At 38.6% G+C, this 24983-nt stretch overlaps 1 protein-coding gene across 2 annotated transcripts in view; it reads left to right on the plus strand.

Moving 5' to 3' along the window:
- The first annotated feature begins 329 nt into the window (after nucleotides 1–329).
- The window catches only part of SLC34A2 (solute carrier family 34 member 2), a 37740-nt gene continuing 13086 nt past the window's right edge, over nucleotides 330–24983 (plus strand). The window contains exons 1-11 of one of the 2 annotated variants that reach the window (XM_088131392.1): nucleotides 359–386; nucleotides 6007–6299; nucleotides 9371–9482; nucleotides 9615–9746; nucleotides 11287–11415; nucleotides 14497–14640; nucleotides 16036–16147; nucleotides 18317–18512; nucleotides 19455–19550; nucleotides 20390–20510; nucleotides 22593–22760. In XM_088131392.1, the coding sequence (XP_087987518.1) occupies nucleotides 6246–6299; nucleotides 9371–9482; nucleotides 9615–9746; nucleotides 11287–11415; nucleotides 14497–14640; nucleotides 16036–16147; nucleotides 18317–18512; nucleotides 19455–19550; nucleotides 20390–20510; nucleotides 22593–22760 (1264 nt within the window). In that variant the 5' untranslated portion in view covers nucleotides 359–386; nucleotides 6007–6245. Of the gene's footprint in view, nucleotides 387–6006; nucleotides 6300–9370; nucleotides 9483–9614; nucleotides 9747–11286; nucleotides 11416–14496; nucleotides 14641–16035; nucleotides 16148–18316; nucleotides 18513–19454; nucleotides 19551–20389; nucleotides 20511–22592; nucleotides 22761–24983 lie in introns of both variants that reach the window. The other variant, XM_088131393.1, reaches the window with a different exon arrangement.

Below are 24983 nucleotides of genomic sequence, written 5' to 3' on the forward strand. Positions count from 1 at the left end.
GCATGGTGCTTTGTTCTGTTCTGGGTGAGAGAAAGAGGAATTAAACAGGCTGGCCGTTTAGGGGAAGGCGAAGGCGAAGGCGAATGACCACAGTGCCTAGGCATGTTTTTGCAGCTGATGGTAAATTCTCTGCACTGTCAAGGGTGGACGAAGGTGCTTCTTTTAAAAGTAGCCTTTACTCCAGCGTGCTCTTCCTGGGGGTGGGAAAAAAAACCCAAGGGATTATTAAGCTGCAGGTAGGCAGTGCCTTGAGAATGAGTTAGGAATGTGAGCCGGCGAAAGGTTCTGATGACAGCGGACTTTGCCCAATACCTGTCGTCTGTATATATTGTAGCTCCAGCAGGATACCTGTTTGAAACCTTCATTGTCTGAGAAGGAAGGAGCAGGTGAGTAAAAGGAAATTGGAGCTCCTGATTTTCCATTGCCTTCATGCTTTCATGGATACAGTATTTTCTTGCCAGCTTCTCTTCCTTTCATCTGCCTGATCTCGCAGCCTGTGAATCGAACACAGTAAATACAAAAAGGCTGTTGGTGGGATTCTGCCGGGCAGATGAGTTGGGTTGGCCACAAGCCCAAAGTGGCATCTATCATTGCTAGAATGTTGGATCGCTACGGCCCAAAAGGGAGAAAGCTTTCTTATTAATGCAATGTTTACCGAATCAAAGAATGAAGTAAATGTAGTTTACTTTCACTGAAAAGTAAAGGGAAGAAGTAAAGATTGGATGTATTGTTTAATTCTCTGGAAACCCTCTCTCCCCATTAATGGAATTGGTTTAGTAGGCTTTTCACCTTCAGGCTATTCTTAAAAACAGATGTTCTGGGGATAAGTTGCTTTGAGATGGTGAGTTAAAGTGTTATGCCTTCAAAAAATATATCAGTAGGAAAAAGTCCAGTGAGATCAAGGATCCCCCCCCCCGCCCCCAGTAATTAGATTACATCTAATGCTTTCTTGAAGTGGCCATTGAATCTTGTTGGAATTTTTATTAGGTTTGAATGTACTATGTTTTTCATTTGGAGCAGTTTGGGGGCTGAGAAGCCCAAGACAGAGTATTAAAAACTGCTTGTAAGATGCTTCTAAATGCATCCTTCTTTCTTGGGGAGAAGGTGTAGATTTTTGAATTTAATGAATAGCTTCTTTGATGCAGTTACAAAACTTCAAGATGACTCATTCTGAGTTCTGTCCTTCTCTGTCTTGCGTTCCAGTGAAATGTAAATGTGATCAATTTCTAGATCATTACAGGGAGGGATGTCATAGGAGCAAGAAAAACTCGCCCTAGTAATTTTCAGCTGCTCCAAGCAGTTATTTAAAATCATCACTTGTTCCATCATGCAAAGCATTCAATCGCCAGTGACTTTATGATGAAGTGCTGGGGAAAAAAAAAGGCAGGAAAAACACATAATTAATGAGGAGGAACTATTTTTACAAGCTTGAGATATTTGATTGAAGTTTTGTATAAAGTTGTTTAACCTCAGAGCTGTTTGTGGAATGTGTGGCGGTGCTTAAGCCTTTGTTACATTTGGGAGCATCAAATAATTTGTAGTTATGTTAACCACAATGCTGCACCCTGTGTGTCCTTTTGTGTATTTGCCAAATGCAACTTTTTTTTTTTTAAAAGAATGTTTAAGTTAAGGTGGGGTTGTGAGTGGCAGAGTGCCTTGAAATTTTTGCATGTCTGTGAATGTCCTTGAATGCTTGCCAGCTGGTCTGAGACCAATCGCTGAGTGTAGCCTACATTGCAGAGTTGTTGTGACAATAACTTGGACAGAATATGCTGGTTCAAGCTTTATGGAGGAAATAGGATAATAAATTCTTCATCTTCTTCCTAAAGGCCTTGGAAGATGATGAGGATGATGGTGATGATTGATGGGAAGCTGTCACCAGCGTAAAGTGTAATACAAAATCCAGTAATTTTGTATCTATTAATGCTAGCTGTTTAATTGTCTTCAGTATGTTTACAGTAAAATACTTCTAAACTTAATCTACAACTAAGTCTGTGAATTAACACTAAAACAAGTCTAAATTATGCATGTTATTATATGTTTTATGCTATAAAATAACAATACATTTAACATTGAAAACATTAAGAGTTATAAATGAACTAAGTTCTATTAGTTGTTTTTAAATGCATGGAACTAACTTAAGTAACTTAAACTAACCTGGCCCTATCAATAACCCTAACCCTGAAATAGTATCTATTCAAGTTAAAATAATAGCTGTTGCTTTGCAATGTCTACAGTAACAAGATCAAAATATAAATATGGCATCTTTCTAGCCCAGTTAACACATACTGCATATCAATTCCTGTTTGATTTCAGATGTTGACCCAGAGGATTTGGCTACATTATAAATAATGGAAAAGTCATTGTCCAAAAGTAATACATGGGGTTAAAACTGGTGGTATCCTTATGAGTAACGGATGAATGGGTGAGCTGCATATATCACAGTGCTACATACAGTGAAGAACACGTTCACCATTTCTGTCTGACCATCACAGCACAGACATAAATGGTGGATCAAAAGGGTCCTCCTACATTTTCCTTCCAACACACCAAGGGGAGGGCAATGAGGAGGGCCAAAGTATAAGCCTTTCTATATTTCGGAACCGTTAACTGTGTTAGAAAGGAAACAGGTTCTACTCTACATTTGAAACTTTTTCTAATAGGAAGATTTGGGGTTCTAGCCAGATCAGATTGACAGAGTGTATCTACCATAAGCTGCCTTATGGGAGTTCTCACCTGGTCAGTAAGACATGCTTCCCAATCTACAAAGCTGAAATGTTAGAACTTAGTCTATGTCTCCAGGGTCCAATACAATTACTTGTCTACTGGTTAGCTACTAGTTAGCTACTGGCTATCAACTTTGTTCCTCCAGAGAATTATAATGCTCTGAGAAGCTCCATGTCAGTCACAAGTTATAAAAGAAGTTGCAAACTGCCCTGAATGGCCTCAGAAGACCTCTTCAATTAAGCATGTACATTGCTGCACAACTTTGAGGAAATCATAGACTTTGTTTCCACAACCCTCTTGACTAAAATGTGATCAGCTAATTGGTGGAGTTTTGGATTTTGTGTTTATTGAACAGCGTGGTCAGTGTGTTGTGCAAACCCAGGCAATAGAGTTAACTCAGTAAACTGTGGCTCCGTTAATCAAATTAATCAGTAGCATGCTGCAGTGACAGCCGTTTTCTTTCCACCACCATCCCCCCTTTCTCACAAGTTTGTTGGGAGTTTAAAATGGTGAATTGCAGGTTTATTGGCCTTGTTTTCTGGAAGGAAAAGGCCAAATTAACTCATTGATAGGTATGATAAGTAAGTCACATATTTAGTCATCTGTGTATAAATAAGTTTTCACAAGCTTTTCTGGAACATGAGTGTCCCTCTTAAACATGGAAGGCATTCTAATGAACATCTGTTTCAAACTGAATGCATGTACTTGACCAGGGAGTTTTCATATTTCATTAAAATTCAAGAACACTCTTAAAAACGTTAAATATAATTTATTGAACCAATGTGACCACAATTTTTGATAGTTCAAGTAGAGTTTTAGTTTATTTCTAATGTTTAGTCTAATTTCTAATGACAACAGAAAGATTAATCATGGTACTGTAATTCTTATACAGAAGCAAACTTGGCTTGGCAGTCCAGAGGAGATTTTCCTTGCTTCTTTCTTTATACAATAGTTGACAAGAAAGAAGCTGATAGCCTGCAGCTGTAGAAACATAAGTCTTGTTCATGCAGAATATTGATTCATTGATTCATTTATTCTAATCTTTATCCTACCTTCCTTTCTAAGAAATAGTGGTTAACAATATAATACATGAAAACAAACAACATAAAATAATCAGGAGATCATGACACTGAAAAAAAAAGAAAAGAGTAATGTAAAACTGTCAGCTAAGTTACAGAGTTTGCCCTCTGCCCCCACGATAGCATATGAGCTTTATTGCAGTCAATTAGTACTCAAGATAATATATCTCATTAAAGCTAAAGAAAAAGACACACAGCCCAGTCTACCACCTCCAAAAGCCACCTTAAAAGTCCTTATCTTGACTAAGTGGCAAAACTCAATTAAAGATGGGCCTGATGAGTTTTGATGGGAAGGTATTCTACAACTGATTCAAAAGCTCTGAGGCCTCAGTTTTATTAGCTGCATCTCTGATGCTTGTGAATTCCAGAGTGAAATGTTGATGATACAGGAGAAAGAACCAAGCAGAAAAGGCCAAAATATCCAGGTCCCAAGCCACTGGGTGTAGAGGTAAGCACTAGTTCCTTGACTGAATCCAGAAATAAATAGGTAATCAATGAAGATTGAACATGACTAGAGTTACATCCTGTGTAAGATAAACTCCAGGAAATAGCTGGAATGCATTTTCAACCAGTCAGCCATTTGGACCAAGTAGATTCATTTCAAACACAACCCATATAGAGGGCATTCTTGTAGCTGAGTCTGTAGGTGAACAAAACCATGACTCTTGTTCAGCAAGAAAGTCTCTTTATTAGAGATAAAAATGGGATGGATCATGAGTCTGTTGGGGGCACTTTACACATTCAATATTTTACCTCTGGTTTTGGTTTCTTTTTTCCATTTTATTTCTGGACCCAGCGTGCATTTAAAACTCTTTTGCGTTTGAAGAATGATGAAAGCTAAGTTGTCCCATCATCAAGCAAAACTGGTTTTATAATTGAGCCCCAATTAGGAATGAAAGATACATATTTAGCAGTGGCTAAGGATTGCTTTCTGCAGGTACCAACTACAGGTTAGAATGTAGGAGTAAATATGCCTTCAGATTTACTCTTCTAAATCAGGATTGATAATGCAATAACGTTTTAAAGATATGGGGTCTCTGCTGAGAAAACTAGACACCGGTGTATCTGTAGAGGGGGTTAAAAAGTCAACCTGGAGGCTGAAACAGTGAAATTGAAGACCCATCCCTTTTTTATATGCATTGTACATGCAATGCATGTGAAAAAGGGGGCAAGGCTTCTATTGCATAGTCATGGCCACCATCTTGAGTTTTTTGACACACATAGACACCTTTGTGGGATATCTTGTCCCAAACAGAGCCAAAGAATCCAACACAGATATGAATGCTTGAAGGTGCATAGAGAGTTTAGTATCATCCCAAATGTTTAGGGCTTTGAAGACTCCAAACAGTTCCTTGTATGGGCTCCCAAAAGAAATAGGCACCCAACATAAATAATACAGAACAGTGTAATATGATTTGAACATTTAATATTCATTTTGTACCAGTTTGCAGTTTTGCAGTTTCCAAAACATTTCCAAGGGCAGCCTACTTTGAGTGCATTACAGTAATTTAATCTAGACAGAACCAAATTAGGGGTCACTTGGAGGTCCCGAACTAGCCCAAGCTAGTAAAAGGATCCTGGCAACTAGTAATAGTTATATTTCCAAAGTAGTGCAGAATTCAAAAAGGTTTCTGCACTGTGTAACTGATCCTTTGATGAGGGCAGGGGTTAGGGGTTAAACTATATATAGAAGCTTCCTTCTATCCAACTCCCATTTTATCCAAATAAAATTAATTAGTTCTAAATGATCCTAGGATTGGCTCCAAACACTTATCTAAATATTTTGGTGATCTATAAATAGAAACAGAGAGATACTACATTATGAATATATTTTATAATGAATCACATGCCTTTTGAAAGAGGTTGTAGCAAACCCTGTTTCCTTGTACTCTTCTAAACTCCTTGAATCCCTGAACAGAATATGCAGTTTCAAAAGTCTTAACTGCTTGCTGAGTTAATAAGTAGTTTAGTTTGAAAGTTTTGACAATGTCTTTCCACCAATGTCACTTCTTCCCTCGGTTTCACTTCAGTTTTACGTTGACCATTCCCTGTAATTTTGAGTTTGCTAAATCAGGTTATTTTACTGTATGAAGTTCCAGTATTGTTTGTTCTTTCATGGAGCTGTCATGGATGGCAAGTTGCAAACAATACTATGTAATCACACACAGTTAGTAGTTTCTATTCTCTGTGTTATACCTAGGAAACTACAAACATCTCTTGGAGAAGAATTAACACTTTTGGGAATTCTGTCTGAAGAACTTCAACATAGTCATGGAGCTGAGTCATCTAGTTCTAATATAAAAGTGATTTTGTTTAGGAATGATTCATTCAAGTCCCTTTGAGAGCCACTGAAGTCATTGAAAAAAAGTCTCCGTACATCCTTTGTTTTCTACTGAAACTCCTGGGGCATAAATGGAGTTAACTCTGGTTCACCTATGAATGCTCACTCTTATCCAAAAGAGAGAATGTATACTGTACGAAATAGGGAACAAGGTAGCTAAAATTAAGGAGGCAGAAAATGTTTGCTATAGAAGCGAATATGTGTAGCTCAGGGTTGAACTGTGGAGTCCTTGGGGTTCTCTGAGCTTGGTTCTTTTCTTGCAAACGTTTCATTACCTGGCTAGGTAACACCTAGCCGGGTAATGAAACGTTTGCAAGAAAAGAACCAAGCTCAGAGAATCCCAAGGACTCCACAATGTTTGCTATTCATAGAATTAAAGATCAAGGGAAATGAAGGGGAGATTGGGGAAGAGAAACCAGATTTCTAGTCACCCTCCACCCTTCTAACCATAAAATTCCAGGTAGAGCCTCAAAGAAACGCATAGACAATTAACTCATAAGTAATCCAAAAGCTCTACAGCTTGGTTGCTGAGCTTAAGGGTAGGTCTACAAGAAAAGTAGGTCCCTTCCACATTCAGGAAGTGTATCAGCATGAGACTGGGCCTGTTCCCATGTGTTCCTGTGACACTGCGAGGATTCCAAGAGGCATGGGAAGCTGAGCCTGGATGGCCAAGAGAGTTTTGCCGCATTTCTTCACCAGAGCTATGGAGCAAGAAATTTCTCATTGGGGAAACTCTTGCCTCATTTCACCTCCTTGTATCTTCCTCCACAATTTGTCTGCTTGTTTGTTCATCCAATTTCTACAATTGCCCATCTATCCCAAGGAATGTGGTGAACAGAAAACAAATCTCAATCATTAAAAACCCAAATAAAACCCAAATTGAGGCTTTTATAAAATACCAGTTTGGCCCTATAACATTTTCATACATATCCCAGAGTGCTTGTATCTACTAGTGGCTTTAATTATTTTTTCCTCACTGCGTAAATACATTTCAACAAGAACAGAATGATGATGGGAGGCTAGGGGTTTTCCATTTTTTCCCTTTCCCATTGAATGGAGGGAGATAATATTAGCTTGCAAGGTAATATTCATGGGTAAGAGTAAGGGGTGTGTGGCTGTTGGTTGTGTAGAACTGTCCTTATTATCCACGAACAGCTACTGTCAGAAGCTCAAAAATATAAAAATGTTGCTTTTAAGTTCAGAAAGCTTTGAGCATTTATGAAGACCACCTTCCTTAAATAGCAACTTCTTCAGGACTGCTTTCCCTCCTGAAAGCATTTCCACAAGCCCCTCCCTCCTTTTACCTTGCCACTCCACTTTAATTTGGGTAAGAACTGCAGAAAATGCTCTGGAATTCAGAGGGAGGGTGCCATTGCCCTTGCGATACATCTCAGCAGAGTGGCACATGGAGAGCCACCAAGTTGCAGGGTGGGCATGTCTGGAATTTCCACTAGCACGAACATCATCCACCCCTAAGCCTCACGAAACCGAAGAAACTGAAGTGTCTCAAACTACAGAATGTAGAGGAATTGCTGTGTCCTTCAAGACAAGTGGGAAACCTGGTAACTTCAGGGACGTGTCTGTGTTGTTGGAAACAATATGGGAGTGTTCTCCTTTCATATTGTTCCCTACAGGCCTCAACTTCCCTAGATGTCTTCCATCTAAGAATTAACCAGGTCTGGCCCTGTTTAGTTTGCCTAGTGGAGCCAAAGTCAGCTAAAACTCAAGTGACAGATCAGTGGCACACCAGGAGCACCCCTGCTATTTCTGTCCCTTGCAAGTAGTTCTGATGCCAGTTCTGAGGTCTCATTTTGGTATTTTTGTGTTAAAATAAAATCAGGATAACCAGCTCCCTATATCATAATGCTATTACTACAAGGTTGACTGTATGGTTTTGTTGGTATTGCCCATAGCTAAACAGGGCAGGAAACCAGCTAATAATGCTTAGTTAGATGGAACAATGTCCAGAGACACCCTACAGCAATTCGTTTCCATGTTCAGCCTTGGCCTACAGAAATCTGATGTACATTAAGGTTAGTGACCTTAATGTACATCATTAAGAAAATAATTTAAATGCTTGGCTTGCTTTTTTATCAGTATATAATCTTTAGGAATAACAATAGGAACAGGTTTTATTGTACGCCACCCAGAGTCACCTTGTGTGAGACGGGCGGCCATTATAAATTTGATAAATAATAAAATAAATAAATAAAATAACCACAGGATGCATGCTTACTTTCTAAAATACTGATACTATACGTATAACAATAACAGTGATAATGATGATCATAATAATAATAATTTATTAAACTTGTATGCAGCCAAGTCTTAACGACTCTAGGCAGTATAGTATTTCCTATACTAATATCCTCGTCCAATCACACTCAGGTTCACCCAGTTCAGTATTATATTTTCAAAAGCAGCTTCTCAGATGGTATGAAAATTAAGGACATTTTTTTCTTAGTTGCAAAGCAACTAAATCAGAATCAGCAACGCTGGTATTAGTTCCGCCTGCCTGAAGGAAAGACAGAATATAAATAAATAATCCATAGATTCAAAGAGATAGTTGGGTTGGTCCATTGAAGCTCTTATTAGAACCAACCAAGGGGTGTGTTTTTTAATTATAAAGACCTCTCCCCTGACATTTACAGGCAAGTGGATTCTTCTGGTGAGAATGTATAGTAGTACCAATAAAGTCTTCTTGAGCTTGAATCCTACTGAATTCATGGGCACATCCTTTCCCTGGGATTTTTTTTTTCTTCCTAACTTCCTGGTCTAGCCTACAATCCTCAGATTTCCTAGTATTCTCTCATCGAAGTCCTAACCAGACTGTAATCTATTTATCTTCTAAGTCTAACATGGAAAGTCACTGTATATCTGCTGCAGGAGCACATCCCAAAGATGAACATAGCCTAATCATTGCTATTTTCTTTAGGGACCCCCCATCTAGCCCACAGCTTTGGGATTCCCTGGAGGTCTCCCATCCAAATACTAACCAGCCCTAGCCCTGCTTAGCTTCCAATCAGAAGAAGAACCAATTTGGTTGGCCAAGTGCAGCCACCTGCTGAAATCCATAAGAACATGATGGTTTGCTACTGAACCACTTACTTTTAAGGAATAGATTTCTACTTCCCCACGTTTTACATAATGAAGCATGGAACTATGGTAGTGGGGCATTCATATTGATCTTTATTTTATCCATTTTCTCTTCCAATGTCTGCAGGACATGGCTCCGTGGCCTGAACTGGAAGACACAGACACCAATAAATATATTGAAGAACCGTGCTCCAAACCAAACGAGATCATGTCTGAAAAAGAGACGAAAGATACCAAAGGTAAAACAAAAGTACTTTCTTTTGATCTATCATATCCTTTCTCCTACATCTCCAGTACAACCATTTTTTAGACTTCTACATCTCATATTGGTGGATTGATAAAAATATTGATTTGCTTGTTTGGTCCATCAGACACGGCCATTTCCACCGAAAATCATCTGGAACTTTTGCCTGCATATTCCACCATTGCTTTGACCACTGAATCTGAAGAAGAAGATCCATGGAGTCTGCCAGAGCTTCAGGATACTGGAATCCAATGGTCAGGTGAGAGAGAACTGGTGAAATTTGTTTCCATTCCTCCATGTTCTACCATCTTCCATTTAATTTATTCTTGTTGAATGTTATATTTCTGGGAAAAAATGGAAAAGAACATTTGGACGAAGTTTTTGTTTTGTTCTTTAAAACCTTTGTTCTGAATCTTGATGGGATTGTTTCTTCATTAATAACCTCAACATGCTGTGTTCTCTGTTTGGTTTCTTTGGTTTGAAAGGGAATGCTTGACTTGAAAGGCAAAATGGCACATTACCCACCAGCACAAATAATAACAAAGCTAGTATTAAGTGATAGCCTCTTCTCCACGTTTGATATTCTCTTGTTTTTGATTCTCAATTAACACACGGCGCCAAAAATTCTGCTCATGATATCATAAAATGTTATCAGACGCATATCTAGGTGAATCATGATATGCTTTCTTAATTAATGTTACTATGCTTAAGAATACTATACTTAAGAATGTTCAAAGGTCATGCATCAAAAGAGTAAGTGTTTAGAAGAAAATGGCAACTAATTTGAATTTGACTTTGTCTATGGGCCTGATTTTTGTTATATATCATATCATATCATATCATATCATATCATATCATATCATATCATATCATATCATATCATATCTACCTATCTATCTAGATAGATAGATAGATAGATAGATAGATAGATAGATAGATAGATAGATAGATAGATAGATAGCTATCTGTCATCTGTTTATCTGGTAACCATAACCTTGTTACAGGAATCACAAGCAGAATAGTAGCAATTAGTGATGCCCCTGACTGGAGTGGGTTCATGATGCCTGTTTTCTTTAATGCCATGATTTTCAAACTTCTAGCAGGAGTAGCTGCAAAATTCTTAAAGCAATTGAGAATCCTAAAGTTTGGACTTATAGCGTATTTCCTGAAAGGCGGTGGAAGACATTGGTTAATGCTGATATTTCAGCTTGATCTTTCTTGGTCAAGATACCTGGCATACGGTAGTTTTCCTAGGTTTCAGTCTGGCTTTTGCCATGGTCCAAGAATTGAGAGCAGGATTTTCAAAACACCACCTTTCCCCCTCCAAACTTCTCTTCTTATTGCAATGTCCTGACAACCCTTTGAATGTATTTGGTTGGAATCAGGAAGAGGGTTGGAGTGTGTCTGGATTCTGGAGTTCTTTTTTCCAACTGCATAGAATTTCTGTGATAGTAAATCCTTCCATTTTTTAGCTAAAAGAAATAGGATGAGATCTATCAATAAGAAAACATAAACATTGATTAGTATTTTCTCTTTCAAATTTCTGCTCACCAGATTGTGATAAGTATGACAAAGTAAAGTGCCCTTTTAAAATATGGCTGTTTTTAAAGCTTCATAAAAAAAAACCTTTTAGCTAAAGTTAAATTTTAATAATGAGAACATTCCTTCTGGTTTATTATCCACAGAGCTCATGATATCAACCTTGACTCCATGGACTTGCTGGGAACTGAAATATTGTTGAGATTCAAGACTTACATTTGGTGCTAATTATACATGAAAGCTTGTTTTGTCTTTTGCAGAGCTTGATGGAAAACACAAAGTCCTGTATATTTTACAAGGCATAGGGAAATTTATTCTTCTGCTTGGATTACTTTACTTTTTTGTTTGCTCCTTGGATGTGCTCAGCTCTGCCTTCCAGTTAGTAGGAGGTAGGACAAGTTTTTCAAAGTATTTCTATGTCTCTTAATAACATCACTATGTACTTTATTTAAGAGTACAGAAAGTCTGTCGGCTCTAATTCTGCAGAACAAAGCTTTTTAAGTATTGCAACTCAAAAAGAACTCCCTTCAAGTGGATGAATATGGAAATCAAGTTTTATCTACCATAAGAATCTATGAAAGGACAAACAGAATCAGAATCACTCTGTTTTTATAATAGCCAAAAGGTGTTAAGTAACCAAGGCTCCTGGTACTGTGGATAGCAATCTTACGTAGCTTAATTCTCTGGGAATGTAAGCCCTTGATTTGCAAAAGTGGCTCTTTTTTTTCCCCCAGAATTCCCAAGGTGATGTTCACAGTAGGGATGAACCTTTCTTCTAAGGCAGGGTTTCCCAACCTCAACAACCTTTAAGATGGGTGGATTTAAATTCCCAGAATTCCCCAGACAGCACTGAAGTCCATCCATCTTAAAGTTGCTGAGGTTGGGAAATGCTGGTCTAAAGAGCTTGTGGCAGTTTGTATAAGGTCACACCCCATTTAACTTAATCACAACTTTGTGAGTTAGATTGGGTTGAGAGTAAAGGCTGGGGCCAAAGTCACCCAGGGAGTCCATAGCTGATGGGAGACCTAAGCCTGGGTTTCCCCAGTCTTGAACAAACATTCTAATCACAACTCTACAATGGTTGTTTGCTATTGATCTTGGGTTCATATGGAAAACATGCTTTAACTGGAGAAGATTCCTAACTGGATTATTGTCCAAGGAATGCATTTATCTGACACAGATCAGTTCCCCCATAGGGACTTAGAGCATCTTTATAGCGTCATCCAGCCACTGTTGAAATTATATAGAGCTTGTCCTCATTACTGTTATTTTGGCCCAAAGATATTTGGATGATTTGAGAAGATCCACTAAGTCCCTAGTGGGGAAAAGGCCACAGATAAAGGAAAACAGTTTGTAGGGGATGTTTTATCCCCCAGCATCCTCTTTAGCTGATATTGCTAAATCCTACCTAGCTGGGCAAGACCAAGGAAGCAAAACAGCACAGATTTCAGTAAGGCATGTTTAATCTTCATCTGGGGTAAACAAGGAAACTGGAAGAGGAATTTCCCAGCCTTATTTATAGTGAGTCAATTAAGGTGTAGTCTTTTTGAATACTTTGAGATGCTTTTTCCCAGATTTCTCCCCACCTGGACTGAGATGCCATTTAGGAGATTAGCTGTCAGTTGACTCACCAGTTGCTATTTCTTCCATTCCTTTCCCAGCCTCTCCAACATCTCTCATATTGATGCCCTTAGAAGTCTCTGCACGTACAGCACTAATATCTCAAAGGGGTTCTCTAAGTGAGATTGGCTAAACTCAGTGTTCCTGGGCTAGTTTAGCTGAACACAGTAAGCCTCTCTGAGTCCTTGATGCCCTAGGCACAAGGGCTGTCAATCACGTGAGGATATTGTGGGTGTGGTGTGGGGAGGAGACCTAATTGTTTCCTCCAAACTGCATTGTTGTAACTACATGCAGGTGACTGCCAATCTAGGACTTAATCTCTTACCCCAAATTAATGTCTTAATCTAGTGTCTTATGTGTTTGGTAATGGGTGATGTGATGGAAAATTTCTTATGCATGAGATTTGATAGATAAAACACTTCTTTCACAGACGCTTGATACAGGCAGGAAAAGCGATAGGTAGACTGGTGTATACACCCATATGGAAAAGGCTGTGGGAACCATTTTAATCTTCATCTCAGTTAAGAATACAAGCTCCCTTCCCTATCAGTCTTGCATACTGTGATGACAGTCAGATAGTAGAATACAATTTAGTGGCCATTTTTCACATTTTTAAAGGACTGGTGAGAAAATGTAAGCTTCTGTCATTTACTCTATGGCTCAAAGTCTAAGTGAATACCATCAGAAGATCTCCAGATATTGCTCTTATTTGATGAAGGATATTTAAACCTATAATAAACACAAAACAAGCCTCAAATGCACACAGGTATTGAAACTTGTATGGATATTTCTATATTTATCATCTTCACTTTGTCTCAGACTAGATTTAAAGCACTACTTACTTACTTTTATTATGGGTCAGAGACCCAGACTACACAAAAAACAAAGTACAATACGACAGAATAAAAAGACCTATAGGGTAATTGTGCCTAGTCTACATTGCTGTCAACTGTGCACCAATTTTACAGTCTACAAATAGAAACTGTACAACAGCAAGACTTACCTTGGGATCTTTATCAGCCCAAAGAAGCTGTACGTAGAATTCTTCTGTCCAACCTGGAAATGAGATAAGAAGAGGTGTTAATAGCTCACTGTGAAGGTCTCAGAAAAACATATAGCGGAACATGATTCCGCAATTCAGTGTTCCCGTGTTACAAGGACAAAGTCTTTCGGCATCCAGATTTAAAGATTCAGTTATTTATACTTTCACTAAAGGGCGAACTATGCTAGCAACTTCCTTTACAAGAAAAGCCAATTTAAGAAAAGTGATTGCATCAGAACAGTGGTGGATAGAAAAATATATATGCCTTGTTTTAAAGTGTATCCCAACCCCTCCTCCTCAACAGACTCAGAAAGATATTATACCAACAAATTCGAAATCCCACTGAGGGCCACAGCAGTTTGATGTCCACATTTAGAGGAAAAAAATGTGTTTCTTTTCAGTATTCTGTTGCTGCACATGCCTCCTTCCAAGAAAGAAAGAAATGCAGGCAGTGTATCAGGATTTGTTCATTAAAGACTGAAATACATTTTTCAAACTAAATTTTCATCCTCCCCCCCCAAAAAAAACAAACTCAAATTCTTCTTCAATTCAGCAATGAAGGACCTTGAGAAATATATTGGTTTTGTTACTTCACACCCATGTTCTTTGTAATCAAGGTATATAAATTTCACCAGCTGGAACATAAAAATGTCCAGCTTACAGTGATACAGTGATTTTGGCTTCACAACCGTTACATTCAAGTTAGGCTGGTTTACTGAAACATGAAGACCCAACACATCTCTAAATCTTCATTTCTTGGATTGCAGGAATAGTCTTCTCTTCACTGAAATAATTTTTATTTTTACAGGCAAAGCAGCAGGGGACATTTTCAAGGATGGCTCAGTCTTGTCAAATCCTGTTGCAGGCCTTGTCATTGGGGTTCTGGTGACTGTAATGGTGCAGAGTTCTAGTACTTCTTCTTCTATCATTGTCAGCATGGTGTCTTCTTCGTGTAAGTTAACGGTATAAAGGATTTTGGATTTTATAACTTGCTATGAAAGTTGCAGAGCCACAAAATAGGGAAGTAAAAAGACAGAAGACTAGTGTGATATGGTACATGGGGTCACGAAGAGTCTGATACGACTTAATGACTAAACAATAACAACAAAAACCAACTCAGAAATAGCCTATCCTAAAACTATGGGTACATAATATTTTAAATAGGAGGGAAAATTCCTCCTGGTGTGGTTTTTCTCTACCAGTGTTACAAGGATGGGGGAGGGCACTCATGATGGAATTTTGCCTCGCTGTGCATTTCTTTAAATTACAGGATATCATAAAGATTATTCTTTTGCAATCCTAAACAGAAATGGACACAATCTTTGGCAGGAGTCAGACTCAATTTGTAATTGCACAATTCTTGTTTCAGTCATTTCCTCAAGAAAAAAATCTGACAAAGGGAAAAAAAAGGCACTTTGCTGGTCTGAAATATAGCTTCCGGTTCATAATCACTTGATAGGTTAAATTATTGTATTGTATTGTATTGTATTGAAAATGTTTTCTTGGTGGTTAATCCTACTATGTTTCTTTTTACCTCTATACCAAGCACCATGATCACCTCCTTCGTTGCTCTCACTCTATTTGGAGTTGGTTTGATGATGTTGGGGTCATCGTTTGCTTACAGTTGTATTTATCCAATCAACACAGCATTAGAGAACCCTTAAAGAGGGCGCTCTAGAAAGCCAACATGGAAGGAAGTGTGTGTGAAAACAGTGATCCTTGCTGACAAATGTGTAACTGCCAGACATAGCTCTTTAAATAATGCTATACATGGTATTGATTTATAAGAACTTGTATTGAGAATTCTTGACTCTTCGTGTGTGTTCTGGTGTGTACTCCATTTCTGCTGAAGTCTGGAAACACATCAAAACAGTACAGACAAAGAGAGGATAAAAAATGAATTAGGAGCCAAATACAAGCAAGAAAGCCTTAGTTTTGTAGAAATGAATTGGAGGAGCTGAAATTAGCTATCTTCCATGCATAATCCAGATCCACTGAAAGAGAGTCGTGTATGAGCCAATATTTCTCATACATCTCATTTTCATCTATTATTATTATTATTATGGTTGGTTGCACAATCAGCCAGATGTTTAGACTGGATTTGGCATTTTTATCCACCTATGGAGTCCTTCCCAAGGACCTGGGTAGGCAGATGTTGTTGTTTGATGATGTAAAGGTATCGTTGTAGGATATAAACTGTTCCAAGTAAAGCTGTCTTTTACAATTGACTGATGGTGATTTTGTCGTCATTATTATCATCATCATCATCATCATCACCATCATCATCATCATCATCATCATCATCATCATCATCATCATCATCATCTTTATATATTTATTTTTGCAGTACTGAGTGTTCAGCACGCTATTCCAATCATAATGGGAGCCAATATTGGGACGTCAGTTACAAACACCATTGTGGCACTCATGCAAGCAGGAGACAGGAACGAATTTAGAAGGTATTGGATTCTAATCTTAAGGCATGCTAATGACAATAATGATAATGGTGTCACTGCCAAGAAAGAAAATCCAAGAAACCTATAAAATTAGTACAAACCGTAACGTTTGTACATTCTGTAATAATGCAATACATCTATTTCATAAAAAGCTAATATAGTTACTGCTACCTAAACATTCTAGAAGGCTATGCATACAGAGAAGGAATCCTATAGATATGATGATGGTTTTGGTTTATACAAATCATAGTCCCTACATACATGTCCATGTCTTTAAGCTTATTGTATTCATACATAAGTCTAACTTTTTTGGATGGGTGGGTACGTTCATGAGAGCTTATTATGGTAGTCTCACAGAGCAGCCCCCTTTCTACCTTCCTAGAATGCTTCCTATCTCCTCAGCTTACCTTTGCCTTTTTTTCTGAGCAGACGAATAAAATAGCTGCCTGCTATTTTTTTTTCGAAGAAAGCCTTTGGGATCTATATGGAACCCATAGATCCTGCTGGAAATACGGTGATGATTGAGGGTTTCCTTTGCATTGTGCTAGCTCCCTGTTTTATTATTATTAAAATATGCATTTTAAAGGAAAGGTTGGGCATGGAACCTGGTGGGCATCTGGGGAGGTTTCTACAGGCACATTGGTGGCCCTAAACATCATTTGGGGACCAATAAATACATTAGTACATGCAATTGTGAATCTTAAGAATCCAGAGTCCATTGGATTCTTAAGATTGCTGAATCTCTTCCTGAATTGCTTCCTGAATCTGTTGTAGCCCAGAAAAAGGTAACTCAGTTTTTATTTAATAGATTGCAAATGACTAAGGACTACTCTCAGATTAGCCTAATTTTGTGTTGACACGGTATAGATACCTGCCACACTGATGGGAAGTTAGATATGGCATAGCTCTATTTCTTCCTTGGTTGTTCTTTCTCTTTTCCCCTTTTGACTAGTTGTTTGTGGTCAAATGAGTTGTGGGATCTCAGCCATTGCCTTAACATATTGTGCGAATCAGCCCATCACAGTGGATTCTATGGGTTCATCTGGGTGCACATAGCAAGTCATGGGAACCCAGCAACTGAGTTTTATTAAGCTGGATTTAGTTGGATTCCCTTCACCCTCATGACAATAGCTATACTGTACGGTGATGCAGGCGAAGGGAACACAGCCCCAGGCCTTCCCTTAGGTTGGCAGAAAGCCAAAACAAAAATATCTGGGTTACTTATGATATATAATACCTTAGCTTTTCCTGTACTCTGCTTTCAGCAGCCTATTATCTCTTTATTTTAGTCATACATTACAGAAAGCTCTGACAGTTATGCAATTAAAAGGATATTGGGAAGCATGAAAATTGGCTGCCTTACATCTACCAAAGCAAATTATAATTTTTCTTAGCATATTCTTCATTGTTAAAATATTGCATAAACTCAAAAGCCTACTAATTCAAACTTTTTGCTCCCTTGTGGCAATCTATTGAACATCTTTTCCCCCCCGGTGTACAGGAATGAAATTGGCCTTTGGTTTACCTGCGTGTTTTAGCATTTACCTCTTCCAGTTCTTTCAGAACTCGTTTTTGTAGCTAAGAGTATAGGTCTTCGCTTATGCTCCTGCAAACAAACCCAGTTGACTTTCCTCTGAACTTTAAGCAGAGGATCAACATGAAGAATTATCTAAAAAATGGTTTGCTCAAAAGCTATTCCTTGATCTAGGCTGTAATCTGCCATATGTCTGTATGGAGCAGGTAGCATATGAATTTAATAAATAAATAAATCTTCCCTGGAATCATACTATCGCTGAGGAACATTGAATTTATTTTGTGTATATCTTCAGCTCAGCTGAAGCTATATTCAGAATGAGTGCTTTCATAAACTCAGAATCCACCTGAATTTGGGAAGCTTTTTATTATATAATCACCATTCATTCAATTTTACCAGAAGAACAAATGATATCGATTTCCATTGTTTTTCCCCATTGTATGCTCCATTCTTACTCCAGAAAATCCATAAAGCCGGAATATTGAAAGACAGGACCAGGAACCCTCTGTCTGGCTATGCTCTCAATCCTTTTTCTTAAGAAAAGGAATACATTATTTTGCTGAACCTCTTTTGATTTCTTTGACTGTCTTTCTGCTGTACTTCTTCTGATCACCCTTGATTTGTTTGTTTTTCTGTAGGGCCTTTGCTGGTGCTACAGTCCATGATTTCTTTAACTGGCTTTCAGTATTTGTACTATTGCCCATTGAAGTTGCGTCACAGTATCTCTACCGCCTTACCAACCTTATTGTGGACTCGTTTCAGCTGGAAAGTGGGGAAAATGCCCCTGAATTACTGAAAGTCATCACAGATCCTTTTACAAAACTTATCATCCAGGTAAATTCTTTCCTTATTTATTTAATGTTTGGCTAATCTGACCTGTCTTGGTCCTTCACTAATGTAATGCTTGGAATTCAAAAAGCACTCCATAGATTTTGTGAATTGTATTTTAGAGAAACATGCTGCAAAGAACGTGCAAATGACTGTCTTTCCAACATCGTGACCCAAACCCTGTAAGTCTTTACCCATGTAGGTCTTTTTAGGTTCTTATTACCTAATGTCAGACTCATGGAATCTTCATGGCCTCATAGGACATCTTGTTCAATCCTACTCAACGTGGTAGCCTCTGTTTGAAGACTTTCAGAAAATGAAAACCTACTACCTTAGATAATTAGTATCGTTGTCTAACTGCTATTTCAGACTAATCATATCCTCTTTTTTAAAGTCTTCCTACAATTTATTTTTCATATTCTTGCTCCTCTATGTTTCCTCCCTTGATGAAGAAAGGTTGAAAGAATTATGTGATGCTAATACTGATCCTGTGATTTAATCTAATGCAATGAACATTGTTTCACACTGGCAATCATCTTTTGTTGTGCAGGATACATTTCCTTCTGTTTTGGTACCCAGTGAATCCTAATAAATGTTTGGAAAGACAACACAAGAGCAACTTCATCTATTGAAGTGCCACAATGCATGTTCTGTAACACTGGACTCAAGTCTATTCTAATCTTCAAAGCTTGTTCTGGAGATCAGAATAAGCTTTAAATAAAGATGTGTCTTGGTTACGGTATAAGATGTCAAAGAGGGTAGTTGCCAAGACCAATTTGTTATAAATTATATTTTATTTTGATGTAATGTTAGCTTTTCAAATTTGATGAGTCATATTGGGTTGGCATTTTGGAAGATGCAAGGCAAGACAAAAGTAATCTGATTACATGTGCATTCTTAAATTGACACAATAAATTTTGTTTCTATTTTGTTTCCTTTGATTAATAGCTTGATAAATCAGTGATAAACGCAATCGCTGTAGGAGATGAATCAGCAAAAAATAAAAGCCTGGTGAAAGTTTGGTGCAAAACTAAAACTAATGTGGTGAGTATTGAGTCAAGGAATCATTTAATGGAGATAAGATGCTGGCTTATCATTGAATAAGTCACTTCAGTGATGTTTGTTTCCTTCTGTTAATGTTTCCTTCTGATAACTAATGATTGAATGAAGAGGGGTGATACTGTATTATGTATTCATTCTTCTAGGAACCCCAAACTAGGGTTGTTTTTATTCTTTTGGAAAGTGTATATATGACAATGTAATATCATACTGAAGCTTGGTCTACTGAAATCGGAATATATGCAAACTATACTGTGTCCAGTTTAAATCATACTGAACAGTATAAAAATTCAAATAGTAGAAAAGCTAATATCATAACTATCTTCACCTGTAGTTATTATTATACGGGGATCTGGAATAGAAGCTCATGGCATAATCACCGTTCAAACTGATTCATATTCATCAATCTGGTGTTATTAGTACTGAGAGCCAGTTTGGGATATATTGGGAGACTGAGTTTTAGTTCTGCCTTAGGCACAAAACCAACTAAGAGACCTTGGGCCAGTCACACTCTCTCAGCCCTAGGGAGGAAGCAATGGCAAACCTCTTCCAAAAATCTTGCCAAGAAAACTTCAGGGACATACCTAAATGGTTGCCAGAAGTCAAGACTGATTCAAAGGCACCAATAAAAAAAGTTAATTGATCTTTCATCTTGATGGGTGAGGTTGGGAGGCAGAAAGAGGGCCAGTATGGAGACATTTCCATCTTTTTCACTGCTTTGATTAATTCTTTGTGGCTGTCATGTTTTTGAATGATAATAGAGCCTAAACTAGCATAATATGAATGAACTGGGTTTCATTGGGCTACTTTATGTCAATGCCTAGATTGCATTGAATACGACCATCCCACCATCCGAAAATTGCACATCTTCAGACCTTTGCTGGACCAATGGAAACATGACCTGGACTGTCAAAAATGAGTCGGTAAAAGAAAATATTGCAAAATGTAAGGAAAAAGGTTGCTTACCTTTCTTTGAAGGTTTTTGAAAAGAGAGAGAGAAGTTCCTTTTTCAAAGCAGGAGGTGATCAGATATTACGAAAGGAAAATGGATATGATAGGTCGGATAGAGGGCTAACCGAAGACATACTGCTGCCTAAAATAAAAAACCAGGTGATGTCTGTCATGTTAGAAAGCCAACTGAACCACTGTTGGCTTTGGATGGTGGCAAAAAGTGAACATCTTCCACTGTAGTCACATGCAACAGGTTTGTTTAGGAGATACAAGATGGGCCATATGACCAGAAACACCACTATTTGGTACCCAATTCTGGCATCTCCTACCTGAGGCAGCTACCCCAATCTGCCTCATGGTTGAGCTGGCCCTAGCTGCAGGGTCCATTGCGTATGTTATTCTCCCCAAATAGAGAAAAAGAACAGGAACTGGAGCTGTTTTCTCCTTGTCTGAATGTGTAATAGCACATTCAGCACACCTATATTATTATGGGTTTCTATGGGTTTGATTCAAAGGTGGTAGTTATATCATCCTACAGTTGGACCAAAATTGAACTGATGGTATGCTATGCATCCTGTCATCTTGACCAAGACATTTTCTAGCAGGAACGCTGTGGCAGTGCTTCAACAAACCTCATTAACAGAGGTCTACTGGACACTGACTGATGTCCTGGATCTTCTCTATGGTCTCTTCTATAGTTCATGTGTTATGATGCTCCAGCCACTGATTTTCCCTATAAGTTCCAGACATTTTCATATTATTTGTGTAGCAACAGTACACAAGGACTGTATGTTAGTACAGTATAGAAGTCAGCTTGTAATCAACTGTGGCCAATCTCCCAGAAGCTGAGCAGGGTCAGACCTGGATACTACTTGGAGGGGAGACCACTAAAAAATTCCAGGGCTGTAGGTTAGACAGAGTAGTTGAGGGGGAGGACTCAGAAGGTGACTAAGCAATTCTGTATAATTGCCAGCAAAGCTGCACAAACGTGTCTATGAACCTCCAGGAACTGAGTTCAACTTGAGAGAACAATGTCTTCATTTATGTGTATAACAGCTTCTCAATAATTACATTTTCACCATTGAGATACGTGTAGTCCAGTCCAAGAATGTTAGAGATTTGCCAGGGGAAGGCACTTTAATCTTGTATAATATATTTTAAAACATTTCCCCTCTACTTCCTCCTTGACCTCAGACAGGTGTGTGTGTGTGTGGGGGGGGGAATATATCCAGGCTTTTGGAGAAGGATATTTTTTACTGAACACTGAACACATCTGCGTAGCTATGAAGAACCCCACCACCTTTATTTTAAAACCTGCATACTTTCCTAGTTGCAGAACTGTGCAGATGCTTGCTGGACTTAAAAAAAAAAATGCAACAGGAATGGAGAAGAGACTAAAATGGGCTGTTTTGATTCCATAGGGGACTACTATCTGCACAGAACCACTGCCCGGATGCAAGAAATGTTTGTGTGGTTGTTTCACTTTTTCAAAAAGTCTAAAAACGTGACCACCAGCAACCGCATTTTAAAACTAGCCTAAGAAACCAGAAGGGTTCCCAAGTAAGCCCTGTATTCTAAGGCAGTTAATTAGGAAATTAATATCACATTATGTTGTTTTAAGGGTAGAATTCACCTTATAATTAGCTGGCAGGCAAAGTGCTGAGGACCAGTCCAAGTATTCTTGCTCCTGTACATGTTGCCAGAAATAATTGTGTTGGGCAAAGGTAATTATCAGTCTCCAGCAAAATGCAAAATACAATAATATGCAGGAAGAGCTTGTAAGAGTTTTTTCTTCCCTTCCCTTTGTGAAGTGCTATGTGATAGCATCTGAAGTAATACTTACAAGGAAAAGGAGGAAGGAATAGTTCCAACCAAGGGTGTCTGCAGTGGTCAGAAAAGTCAAGATGGCCACCACAATGGTGCAATTAAAGTATTGCACCTAAAAATATGGGTGGAGCTGTGATCATATTGTTGCAGCTACCATCTTGACTTTTTTGACCCTGACCATCAACTTTTCTGCCGCAATGGGAAATAAGTAATTTAATACTTGTTTAATTGACCTTTCTCCTTTCATAGGCAAGCACATTTTTGTAGACTCACAGCTCCAAGATCTTGCCATTGGTCTTATCCTGCTTGCATTGTCTTTGCTTGTCCTGTGTACTTGCTTGGTGTTGATTGTTAAATTGCTGAATTCGGTCCTTAAAGGACAAGTAGCAAACGTTATCAAGAAAACACTCAATACTGGTAAGTATTTCTTCTGTTTTTAAATAATAGAATATTTTGTCTAGAGCACTGTTTCTCGAACTTGGCACCATTAAGATATGTGGACTTCAACTCCCAGAATTCCCCAGCCAGTATGCTTATTAGAACAACATTTAGATCAGTGTTTTTCAAACTTGGCACCTTTAAGATGTGTGGACTTCAACTCCCAGAATTCCCAGTCAGCATGCTGGGAGTTGAAGTCCACACATCTTAAAGGTGCCAACTTTGAGAAACACTGCTGGCCCCATTAATATTTAGAGATCGCTTTAAATCATCATGGCTTAAAAAAGTCCTAGATAAAATTCAATTGCTGGGCTTCTCTATGGAAAGTCTGTGCTCATTAGGTTTTGATAATGCCAGAACCGCCTTTAAACAACAAATTTGGGATATGGATCTCCAAACAAATTTAAGTAAGGTGCTGCTTCCCAATATTTCTCATTTTCTCCCGAAAGGGTTCATTGCAGCCTCCTATTTATCATCCGTTACAATTTTGAACCCCTTCATGGATCACTGCCTTGTCGTGGCGAAGGGGCTTGCGTAACTCAGTGAAGCCATGAGCTATACCGTGCAGGGCCACCCAAGACGGACAGGTCATGACAGAGAGTTCTGACAAAATGTGGTCCACTGGAGAAGGAAATGGCAACCCACTCCGGTATCCTTGCCAAGAAAACCCCATGGACAATGTTAAAAGGCTAAAAGATATGATGCCGGAAGATGAGCCCCTCAGGTCGGAAGGTGTCCAATATGCTACTGGGGAAGAGCGGAGGACAATTCCAAGTAGCTCCAGAAAGAGTGAAGCGGCTGGGCCAAAGCCGAAAGGACGTTCAGCTGTGGATGTATCTGGAAGCGAAAAGAAGGTCCGATGCTGTAAAGAACAATATTGTATAGGTACCTGGAATGTAAGATCTATGAACCAAGGCAAGCTGGATGTGGTCAAACATGAGATGACAAGATTGAACATCGACATCTTGGGAATCAGTGAACTGAAATGGACGGGAATGGGTGAATTTAATTCGGGTGACCATTATATCTACTACTGTGGGCAAGAAACCCTTAGAAGAAATGGAGTTGCACTCATAGTCAATAAGAGAGTGGGAAAGGCAGTAATGGGGTACAACCTCAAAAACGACAGAATGATTTCAGTGCGTATCCAAGGCAAACCATTCAATATCACAGTCATCCGAGTCTATGCCCCAACCACTGATGCTGAAGAAGCTGAAGTTGACCGCTTCTATGAAGACCTACAACACCTTCTAGAACTAGCACCAAAAAGATGTCCTTTTCATCATAGGGGATTGGAATGCTAAAGTAGGAAGTCAAGGAGTAATCGGAATAACAGGCAAGTTTGGCCTTGGAGTACAAAATGAAGCAGGGCAAAGGCTAATAGAGTTCTGTCAAGAGAACAAGCTAGTCATAGCAAACACTCTTTTCCAACAACACAAGAGACGACTCTACACATGGACATCACCAGATGGTCAATACCGAAACCAGATTGATTATATACTTTGCAGCCAAAGATGGAGAAGCTCTATACAGACAGCAAAAACAAGACCAGGAGCTGACTGTGGCTCAGATCATGAGCTTCTTACTGCAAAATTTAGGCTTAAATTGAAGAATGTAGGGAAAACCACTAGACCACTCAGGTATGACTTAGATCATATTCCTTGTGAGTACACAGTGAAGGTGATGAATAGATTTAGAGGATTAGATTTGGTAGACAGAGTGCCTGAAGAACTATGGACGGAGGTCCATAACATTGTACAGGAGGCAGCAACTAAAATCATCCCAAAGAAAAAGAAATGCAAGAAAGCAAAATGGCTGTCTGATGAGGCTTTACAAATAGCTGTGGAAAGAAGGAATGCGAAAAGCAAGGGTGAAAGGGAAAGATATAAGCAACTGAATGCAGATTTCCAGAGAATAGCAAGGAGAGATAAGAAGGCCTTCTTAAATGAACAATGCAAAGAAATTGAGGAAAACAATAGAATGGGGAAGACTAGAGATCTCTACAAGAAAATTGGAGATATGAAAGGAACGTTTAGTGCAAAGATGGGCATGATAAAGGACAAAAAAGGCAGGGACCTAACAGAAGCAGAAGAGATTAAGAAGCGGTGGCAAGAATACACAGAAGAACTATACAAGAAAGATCTTAATGTCCCTGATGTCCATGCTGGTGTGGTCACTGACCTTGAGCCAGACATCCTAGAG

Source organism: Python bivittatus, unplaced genomic scaffold (genome assembly GCF_059951505.1).
Source record: "Python bivittatus isolate LINGU-HERP-01145 unplaced genomic scaffold, Pbiv_v1 ctg000960_np1212, whole genome shotgun sequence".
In the NCBI taxonomy this organism is placed as follows: domain Eukaryota; kingdom Metazoa; phylum Chordata; class Lepidosauria; order Squamata; family Pythonidae; genus Python; species Python bivittatus.